At 54.2% G+C, this 10,463-nt stretch overlaps 1 protein-coding gene across 1 annotated transcript; it reads right to left on the bottom strand.

Moving 5' to 3' along the window:
* Window positions 1-1,289: 1,289 nt before the first annotated feature.
* TNMD (tenomodulin) lies at window positions 1,290-10,249 on the bottom strand. The gene is made up of 7 exons (XM_042029294.1): window positions 9,940-10,249; window positions 9,679-9,813; window positions 6,302-6,442; window positions 5,409-5,510; window positions 3,425-3,578; window positions 2,018-2,190; window positions 1,290-1,745 (listed from the first exon to the last, which is right to left on the bottom strand). The coding sequence occupies exons 1-7, from the start codon at window positions 10,225-10,227 to the stop codon at window positions 1,536-1,538; spliced, it is 1,203 nt and encodes a 400-aa protein (XP_041885228.1). The 5' UTR covers window positions 10,228-10,249; the 3' UTR covers window positions 1,290-1,535.
* Window positions 10,250-10,463: the final 214 nt, after the last annotated feature.

Below are 10,463 nucleotides of genomic sequence, written 5' to 3'. Positions count from 1 at the left end.
GGAAACCAGCATGGGTTGTGCCAACCTGGGGAATGTGGAGGCTTGTGCAGCCTGCTCATCCCCACAGGCAGCAAAAGCACTGCAGCCATCAGAGGGTGTGGGTCTTCCCTGGTTAAATAGCACTTATGTAGACAACTCACTCTAATTTGGAGAGACGTTCTGTAGGTACAGGCATGTGCTGCGGGAGGTGCCAGGCACACTGGGGACACTGATGTCCTGGCAAAGGCACTGGGTGCACCTTGGTCACCTCTCTGGACATCCTGAGCAGGGACAGAAGCATTGCTGGCTGGCTTTGGTTTCTTGCAACAGCTGTGGCTGGGTGGGTTTCACACATCCCCCCGCTGTGTTTGAACCTCCCCTCTCAGTGGGGTAAAGGTCTCAGGGGATTTGTCAGAAACACTTGGTGTCCCCAAGGCTGGTTGGTGTCCCTTGGGATGCCATGTGGGGAGCTCTGCTGCACTGTGTTCCCGGTGTTTTAACCACATTGTCAGTGCAGCCGTGAACAGGGAGGAAGAGAACTGCCCTTAAAATATGCTCACATCCCCATGGGAGCTGCGGGGTTGTGACAGGGGTCTGGCAGCCCTGGGAACACCACATCTGGCACCTGTCTCTGCTCCCTCCCCTGTCTGTATGTTCTGGCCATGGCAGCGTGCACTCCCTTGGTGACGCTGAGAGGGCTTTGCCTGGTGACACCTGCAGGATGTCAGAGCTCCTCAGCAGCAGCTGCCTCCCTGGGATGAAATCTGGAACCTGGGTTTGGCATGAGCCCCAAGGTCATGGGCAGAAGAAGTCTGCCCAGGGGTGCACGGGGATTTTGGTGTAGCAGTGTCGTGCTCAGGGCAGCTGCAGTGTCAAGGACTTCCTTCTTCCCTCCTGCCATTCAGGTGTTGCCCATTTGTTGGTGACAGGGCTGGGGACAGCTGGTGGCACTTGGGGTCCTCCACAGGAGTGGACTCCCTCTGACTTTGGCTGCTTGGCTCCTCAGGGAGCTCCTTGTGCCAGCTTCTCCCTGTACCTGTGCTGCGCACAAGTCCAGAGGGGCTGGTGGCACCCTGAGCTGTCAGTAACAACTACTGAACACGTCAGAGCATGCTGGAACAGAGGGTCAGGACATGCTGAACAGCCACCAGCACCATCAGGGAGCAAATTAGGCACGTCTGCACGTTCCCAGTGAGGCGAGCGCTGGCGGTGCCCGTACCTGAGTTATGGATGCTCCTGACGAGGCAGCCACGCAATTAGATCACTTCTCAGACCCATTAAGCATCAGACTGAGACTAAATGACTTTCCATTTTCTTTGCAATCGCTCATACAAGACGTTTATTGTTTGCCTCTTGCTGCTCAGCACGGCGGCGACGTGCTTGAGCGCGGCCTCCGCCAGCCCCGTGGGAGCACGCAGGGTGCGGGGGTCACCCACGGGCGGTGCCACGGCCGGCAGGTGGACAGGCTCACCGGACATCACACAGGCAGTGCCTGCTGCGGGCCGTGGCAGCAGGCACCGGCGTGGTGGCCGTGCAGCAGGCGGGCACGGCGGGGCCTACACCCTGCCCAGCATGCGCGCGATCCACCAGTTGCAGGGCATGATGATGCGGCAGATGACCCTCCCGCCCTGGTAGCAGTAGGGGTAGGGGTAGTAGCCCAGCAGGGGCTCGCAGACCCGCCGGCAGTAGCGGTTGGCACGGCGGCACTGGGCACAGCAGTAGCCTCGCTCGTCCCACAGAGGGTGGAACTCCAGCCCGTTCTCCGACTGCCAGGGAGAGACAGAGCCAGTGCAGTGAGGGGCTCGTGTGGCTGAGGCACCCCGTGAGCATGGACAGGACAGCCTGGGAGGGCAGCCTGGGCAGCTCAGAGGAGGAGCAGAGCTCCCTAGGAACGTGGAGACACCCCAAGGGCATGCACAGGCCATCCCAAGGAGCACAGCGAGGACACCCTGGGACCATGGCCAAGATAGCCCAGGACTGTGGCCAAGGCACCCCAGCCCATGGCCAGGGCACCCCAGGGTGTGATTCCCTCACTCACGTAGTCATTGACGGGCAGGTCCTCCTCAGTGAGCTGCCGTGCCCGACGCTTGGGCCCTGCCTGCATGTCCTTCTCCAGCTCGTGTTCGCTCCCCCCGTCCAACCAGCTCTGGCTGTCCGTGAGCAGCTCAGGGTCTTCTTCCTCTGCCCCTTCAAGGTTGGCCAGCTCAGGAGCTACAGGAAGAGTCCAAATGTTGCTGTCAATAACCACGGAGCAGGGGAACAAACGCAGCAGCAAGAATTAACGTCTCTATGAGAATTTGGTGCCAAGATGCACAAAAAGCCCAGCAGCAAACCAGTGCTCCATTGCCTCCTGCTCTCACCTGGCCTGGGAGCAGGGCTGTAGGAGATAATGGCCCATCCCATCCCCAGGCCCATGGGTGCTGTTGCTATCCCCTGCATGGGGCTGTGGGTGTGTGGAAGCACATCGTCATGGTGGGCTCTGCTGCTGGGGGGTGGATTTGTAGAGCCTCATCAAAGCAACACGAATTGGCATGAGCCCCAAGGCCATGATTTGGGGCAGATTATGCCCAGCTACAGCTCTCTTAGCTTAGGAAAGACCCAGAGCAGCAATAATTTCCTTTGATTGGGGAGATGCCAGACAGCCTTGGGACACTGCTGTCCTGGCCAAGGCTTTGGATGCACCTTGTGACCCAGCTGGACCCACCAACCCAGGACACTGCTGCAGATAGGGTCTAACAGCAGGGACAAGGAAGCAGAAAAGGGACACAGCAGTCAAGGGCACCAGTCTCCCTCTGCATCAGGATCTCGGATGCCCACCTGCCTTCTGGACCACCGGCGAGCGGGCCGGTACCTATGGGCGATGCCATGCGCCTCTGTGGCTGCAGAGCAGAGGGAATTTTCTCAGCAGGGATTTTTAACCCGGCTCATTTGGCTGGAAGTGGGTTAGAGAGAGCAGGTAATTACACCGGCACATCTCAGAGGCCACAACCTCTGCGAGGGCTGTGTAGTGAGCAGCTGGAGGTGGCAACCCCGCTGTGTGATTTAGATGCAGATGTCTGCTCACACTCTGATGTTCATGTGGTGACGAGAATTTAGGCGTCCCAGTTTCCAGCAGTGCTGCTTTCTTTGCAGGTACAAAGGATTATTTTTTTTTCCCGCCTTGTTATGAGGAGGGTGGCCACTTTGCAAAGTGCAGGGCGGTGGGGAGACGGCAGAGATGAGTGCTTTGCAGAGAGGAACTTCAGCCCCTGCTATTACATTGGCCATGATCTCCTGTGGTCATGGGCAACACTGTGTTCATGTCTGAGATGTACAACGAGGCTGTGAAAGTGGGTTCCCCCCATGTCACAGAGGGGGACATGGCAGAGCGCCCACAGGTGTGTGACAGGGCTGTTCCCAGTGAGAGGGCTCATGAGCCCCTTGCGGGGGAGATGGCTCCTGGTACCTGCTATTGGTGTGGGGTGGATCCAGAAGATGGTCACATTTTTGCAGATGTCAAAAATTTTGGAGCTCTTCAGGAATTCCTTGTTCTGAATAGGCTTTTCCCCTGGCACCCAGACCACAGATTGCTCAAAGTAGGTGGTGGTGATTTCTTCACCCTAGAAGAAGAGCAAGACTTCACCTTGGTGTGGTGAGACATGCTCTCCCCACCACTGGCTGCTTCTCCTCCCCTTGGCTTACCCCGAGGCACCTCTCTCCTCCCAGAGAGCAGCTGGACTTCACCTGCCTTGGTTCACGGTGCCCACGGGATGCACACAAATTACCCCAACAGTCCTCACATGGGGAGACCCATCATGAGCCTTGGCTTTCCTGTCCACCTTCAGTCTACACCACCCTGCTCTCTCCTCTCTTAGTTCATCATCCAAGACCCTTTTCCTGTGCAGTCCCCACTATCTGGAAGAGCCTTCTGGAGCCCCCCAGTGTCATTTAAAACACAAGATTAAAACATCTCTGCTCTGCTTTGCTCCTAGGACTTAACTCCTCTCTCCTTCTGCTACTGATTTTTTGATCGAACACTTTAATTTACTCCTCACAGAAATTCTTTGCATGGCTGTATTCTGTAATTTATACCACATGTCTCTGCCGTTGCAGTAGTCCATGGTGTGTTTTGGCAGGCACTTAGGGAGGGAGATATATAAAGATTATTGGATGGGCCTGCACTGAGCTCTCTGCCAAGGCAATGTTGTCTATGTTGGTGGTGGTGGCCCATAGAGCAAGCTGGCAGAAAGCATTTTTCTCTCCAGAAGGTGTCTGGAGATATATATCTCTTTTATAGTTTTTTCTTGCGGCTTTGGGAAATCATAGGAAGGAGCCAACACAACCTGACCCAGTCTGGGTCATTTTTGGAGTCTCTGGTGGAAGCTGGGGGGTTGGGGAGGTGCTGCCTTCAGGACCTGGCAGCGTGCAGGCTCTGAGAAGACATGACTAGAGCTTAAATCTACATTTATCTCACTGGGTTTTACATTTCAGCTCTCTACCTGGGGCAATGTTCTGCTAAAGCCTGGGAAGTCATATCCCTTTTACGATGGTAGCTGAAAAGATCTATTAGCTTCTTAGGGCATAATCAAAGGATCGGTGTCTGGGAATTTGGGTCATGATTCAGGGAAATGTTTCTGCCCACGCTTCATTTCAAACACGTGTCCTGCTGGCATTTTATCTGCAGCAGCTTCCCTAGGGGGGATTCAATCTGCTAACACCCGTCGTCCTGGAAATGGGGAGGCAGGAAGGCTGCGCCACCACCAGGGCCTCGGGGATGGGGACAGCGACAAAGGACAACTGCTGTCAAGGGACTGAGCCGTCACTCCAGGTCGCGCTGTCAGAGAGGGATTAAATCGTGGAGTCCACACTTTTTTCATTGCAGCATGCAAGGTGTGAGGCTCCTTGCAGCAGGATGCAGTGGGCAGTTAAGTGGATGCAGGAAGCAATCAGGCACATCAGTGAGACGAAGGTCCATGCAGGACAGGGAAGTGGCCCCAGCCCTTCCTACCTCTCAGGTCTGCACGCCAAGAGTTTTCTCAAATTGCATTTCTTAAAAGTGGCTGCTCATTTAAATCCCTTATTTCTGCCTCATTCTGTTTGAAAACATGAGGCTCAAATCTTGGAGAAAAGAATTTGATTGACTTTTTAGTGCCTGCTAATCCTGAGCTGCCTTACGACCTTTTGACTACAACAGGATTATTGTTCTTGATCTCCGGTATTGTGTTGAGAGGTTTTTGTCGGTTGCTGTCTAATCCTGTCTCTTTTCACTTGTTTTTATAAGCAATCCTCTGAAATAAGATCATTTTATGAAGCGATCACAACTCATTTCTTTATTGCAGCGTCTCTGGGAAGGCTGGAGCAGATGGGAGGGCGGCAGGAATGGCAGCTCCTATGCCAGGGAGAGGAGAGGATTTCGCAGGGCAGAGGGGAGCCCTGTTTTATTCACCTACCTCAAGCTCGGGGATCTTGGCCTCTGTTGTCTCAGGTAGGACTTTAGTCTGAGTTTTGATGAAGCATTTTTGAAGTCCCACAAAGAAGATGCCGGTTATTCCCTACAGGATCAAAGCAAACACCCCAAAAGCAGTCAGGGCAAAGAGCTGGATGAATAACCCATTGCAGGGAGGGTACAGCTGGAGGAGGAGGGTTTAGTCATATTTTCCCTGTTGATGTTTTTGTGCCAGTTCCATTCCGTGGTGCTAAGATGTACTAACAGGTTCTCATAAGGGATATTGCATTTTATGGTTTGGGAGAACTGGGCTTTTTACAAATATTTTAAGGCAGGTAGTCATAAAATTCTACTCTGCTCCTCTTCTCCTTATAACTATCATGAGCTCTCATTATCATAAATAAAAATATGCAGAATAGCATCTGACCGTTATGGTTATATGAACATTCAGCCCCCGTTCCTGCTAGGCTATTAGCTCAAAATTTTGCCATATGTCACTGCACAGGGTATTTCCCTACAAATTTTAATTAGGTTTCAGAGAGAGCCTTCTACAGCGTCATGAGGTTTTAATGCTCTCCAGACAGACAAATGCACTGGGCTCAGATAGACAGATGATGATTGCGTTCCTTTGCAAGGGTAAATCCAATAACTAGGTCTCACTTCTAAGATGTATTTCATTGGAACTGAACCACGCCACCATTAAATACAGGTGGAAGCTTATGTAGGTAACGCATCTCCTTTCCTTTGAGAGTATCCCCAGGGAGTCTGGGTCTTGCTCTCCCTCATGCAGGGGCAAATAGTCCTGGTACTTGCTCCAGCAGCTTCACAGTGTCCTAAAGGATCCCATCAGTCCTGCTGCAAGACTGCAGGGTCTCAGGGACAAGCTGCCACACTCACGTTTTTGAAGTCATGGATCTCCAGGATTTCCTCACTGCCGTTCCCGCTGCTGAAGGTCTCTGTCCTGGCCAGCGGGTCAATCTCCATCACAATCTTCTTCTTCTCACCATTGCTGAAGAACGTGTGTTCCATGTCATAAACCTGGGAGGCCAAAGTCACACAGGGGTCAGCTCAGCACCCCTCTGGTGTCACACCCTGTCCAATGGGTGGACAGGCAGGTGCTGGGTGTGTGACCATCACTGCTGGGGACCCTGCTGTGGCTCTGGCTGCTTCCTCACAGCCCAGCTCTGAGCTAGAGCAATCACCTGGATAGCACAAGGAGAGGCAGCTCCCAAGCAGGTGCCAGGGCTGGGTGAAAGAGCAGGCTGCAGCTAGGATGAGGGGTAGTGTGTGTCAAGCCTGGGATGTGTGTCAAGCCTGGGAGAAGATGCTGCTCCCACGCTTGCATCAGGAGCTTTGCCACAGCTCAGCCTTTGCTGGTGCTTTCTGTGGCATGAGCCTGGTTACATCCCAGGCTGGACTGAGTTCCCGAATCCACAGGTACTTCATTTTCCCTTCTCCCTGGCTTGCTTGCTCCACACTGCATCCATCCCTGGCTTGTTTGCTCCATCACTGTGTCCCCGGCTCACTTGCTCCATCGTGTCCTCCCCAGCTGACTTGCTCCATCTCTGCGCCTTCTGTGTTTCCTGGAAAGGCAGCGGTAAGAACCTCTCTCTGCCTGGAGGAGATCAAGGATTGCCCGCGGATCAAAGACCTCCTCGAGGGCTGCTGAAGAGCTTCGGGGCGTAGCAGCCGGCTTCCCGGCGGCGCTCATCCCCTCGGGAAGAGGCGCCGGGAGGAGCAGCGCTCTCCTGCTCGCAGGTGCTCGCTGCACTCCGCCAGCCCGGCAGCCCTCAGTCTCTGCGGATGCCTGACCCTTACAGGATGAGGAGTGGCAGATGCTATTTGAAGCTCAAAAGCGATCCTGCTGGCGCGGCGAGAGCTGCCGGGCCCCGGGGAGACTCGTTTCCCAAATCAAACGGTGCTGTGTGGAAGCAAAGGGCTTGTGCAAAACCCCTCAAGTCCACGGGCAGGGAGGAGAGATGGAGGCCTGGGGATGCGAGAGCCCTGTTCATCCCGCGGTACGGCCATGGAACCACGGCAGGAGCATGCTGGCCCCACTTGTGTGGGGCAGGAGCTCTGCCTTTAGTGCCAACCCAAACCACCTTTCACAGTCCCCTGGTTCCTGCACATCCCTCCCCTTGGGCGGTTCAAAGCCTCTTAGCAGTGTTCCCAGCATCGGTATCCCCTGTTTTGCATCCACCAGGGTGCAGAACTGGCTGTGCAGATGGGAACTGATGGGGGCCTTCACCCCTGCTTAAAGGTTAGAGGAATGATGTGAGCCTTGGCAGCCACGAGCATCTCCTGCTGGTCTGCAGGAAGATTTTGTAAAGATATATAGCTCTCAATGGATTTTATGATGTGGTAAAAACAGTCTGAAGCCTGAAATGGGTGGATGGCCGCTGGTTTTGACTGACAAAATGCACACAGTGCCATAAACCATTTCAAGGAGGGCAGGATCCCTGGTGGCACCTTACCTTCAAGTGCCTCTCCATTTACAAAGAATTACTTTGGCCAGCACAGCGGCCAGCTAACCCACTTGGGCTTTGCCAGCTCTGTGCTGTTCAGAGAGCTATGAGATGTTTTATAGGGCTAAAAATGACACTTGCTGGTGAATGGTTGAAATATGTCCCTCTGCAAGGCTGTGATGAACCCTTCGTTAGCTGAATCATCAGCTGTGCTGGCTGGCACAGAGGCTGCTGTGCAGAGGGCAGAGCCATGTCCAAGGCCACCCCTCAGAGGAACAACTCTTCTTTCAAGTTTTTTTCCACTCTCCTGTTACATCAAGGAAGCTTGAAGGGTTTCATATTCTTTAAAGAGATTAATTCCCCTTGGCTGATATTTCTGAGCTTTATGAATTTCCAGCCCCACCCCCCATCCTGCTTTGTCCTGAGGACTCCCAGGCCAGCTGGAGAAGCCCTACAGCCACAGGGACAGGGCAGTGCTGGGCTCTGGGAATGTCCGTGTGCAGCTCCACTGCAGGAACAGCTCTGCTTTTTGGGACCTCACGCCCTACTTGCCTGCCCGTCAGGTGTTGGGGAGGGCTGGGTGGACTCCATGCTCCACCAGTGCCACCAGCGAGGACACCAAGGGCCGGAGTTCTGGATGTCCTTTCCGAGGCTGTGGCATTGTCTCTGCACTGCCTGCTTGGAGAAAACTGCCCCTCCAGGGGTTAACAGCCTCTTCCCCTCATGGCTGGCATGACTCCTGTTTTTCTAGGAACAGTAGAGACTTTATAATCATCTTGGCAGGATTCTGGAGGAACATATGGCTTTTATTGTTTTTTCTTTTATTTTGGGGGGTATTTATTTCTATTTGCTGATAAGAAGATAAAGTTTCCAGCAAGCAGGGTGCTTCCTCTACCCGGCAGGAGGGCATCCTGGCCAGGCTGGAGCAGCTCCAGGGTAGGGCAGGGAGGAGATTGGAGATGCCAGCGTGGGAAAGAGACTGCCTTGGCTGTGCACAGGAATTTTGGAGATGTTCTTAAGAGCCAGCAAAACCCACTGGTGATGGGATGCAAAGCGGGGCCTCCTGGATGAACATGGACGTTCAAAGTAACGGAGGATGACTGGCACCAGGCAGGCTTCAAGGTTAAATTATTTACTTGGGGTGTGGGATAAAAAAGGGTTTTGGCAGAATTGTCAGGATGCTGGGCAGCAGCGGGCAGAGATGGCTGGAGATGCCCAGTCCTGCAAGTCCCTGATGTGCTCGGCACTTACAGCAGCGTCCGTCTGCAGCTGGGAATAAACGAGCCCAATCCAGTTAGCAGGAGCTCCTCCAGAAGCTAATCCATCTCACCATGCCTCACATTGCAGACACATTAAAGTAAGAAATATAATCCATGACAATCAATCACCACTGTGTCCTGGCTTTCTCTCCTCTTTATGCGGTGGCATAATGACTTTTCCACCGGTTTCTGGCAAGATAATTGAAATGAAATGGAAAATATTTTCTTACTTGTCATAAAATTTGTTGCCGGTGAAATAAGAGTAACTTTAACTCTTTGTGGCATAGCTCCCATCCCCTGTTAATTGTTAACTGGGGAAAGAATGCGGTGACAGGGGAAAAAACCCAGCCTGTATAAAGTAAAAGCTAGTTATCAATAATACAAAGATTTTTAAAAGTCCCTTGAATACTTGTGGTCTGAGAAAATGCATTTTGTGAAGTTGCCTGGGTTTTAGGGAGTTGTTATAAGTTTCAGCGAGTCAAGGGGAGAGGGACAGCTCTGTCTGGGGAAGGAATGCTCTGAAATGCTGTATCAAAGAGTTTTTACTTACTTTTCTGGGTGCTGGGTTCCAGAGGTATTTGACACCAAAAAATATCAGAATAAGAGAAAGGAGCAGCGCGCTGAAGAGCAGTCCACAGAGCTGGTACCTGGGGCAGATCTTCTTCCGCGGCTTGGCTGCTTCTGCCTATTTAATGACAAACCAGTGATAGCCGGGGTGTGCTGAGGGCTCCAGGAGGGAGGAGGACACGCACGTATCAGACATTTCTGGCGCCGTAGGGACGCTGGGTGGCAAGGCAAGCCATGAACTTACGTCCAGAAAGCGGCAGTCCTGCGGGCTCTGCCGAGCCGTCTCTCCCATGGTCTCCTCCGTGTGCGAGGACGCCAGCCCGCTCCGAGGTGGAGTTAGAGAGGCTCTGGCTGCACACGCGGTGGGAAGGCTGGGCCACGGCCACCCCCGCGGAGGGGCAGCCAGCTCTCCCCGCAGCCCGCGGGGCCCGGCGCTCCCGCAGCGCTCCGGCCATCCCCACGCCGCTGGACACGCGGAGCCCCACGGCGCGGTGGCTGCGAGACGCGTCCGGGGCCCCGCTTCTCGTGTCATCCCCGCTTCTGCCCTGCACTTCTGCCCATGTGCCAGTGGCTGGAGGGGCCCAGACTGCCGGTCCCCTTGGAGCTTGGGGACAGGGACACTGCTGCGCTGTTCATGCGTGTGTGGGAACAGCCCAGGAGCTGCCAGTGGGGTCCCTGCACGGCGGGGGGACAGGGGCATGGCAGGGGGACACGGGCATGGCAGGGGGATATGGGCATGGCAGGGGGACACGGGCATGGCAGGGGGAC

The sequence above is a fragment of the Corvus kubaryi genome, unplaced genomic scaffold, assembly GCF_017639235.1.
Source record: "Corvus kubaryi isolate FWS band 111438036 unplaced genomic scaffold, C.kubaryi_AGA036_p1.0 37322, whole genome shotgun sequence".
In the NCBI taxonomy this organism is placed as follows: domain Eukaryota; kingdom Metazoa; phylum Chordata; class Aves; order Passeriformes; family Corvidae; genus Corvus; species Corvus kubaryi.
Note: the sequence above shows the minus strand (reverse complement) of the source record. Positions and strands in the feature narration are given on the sequence as shown.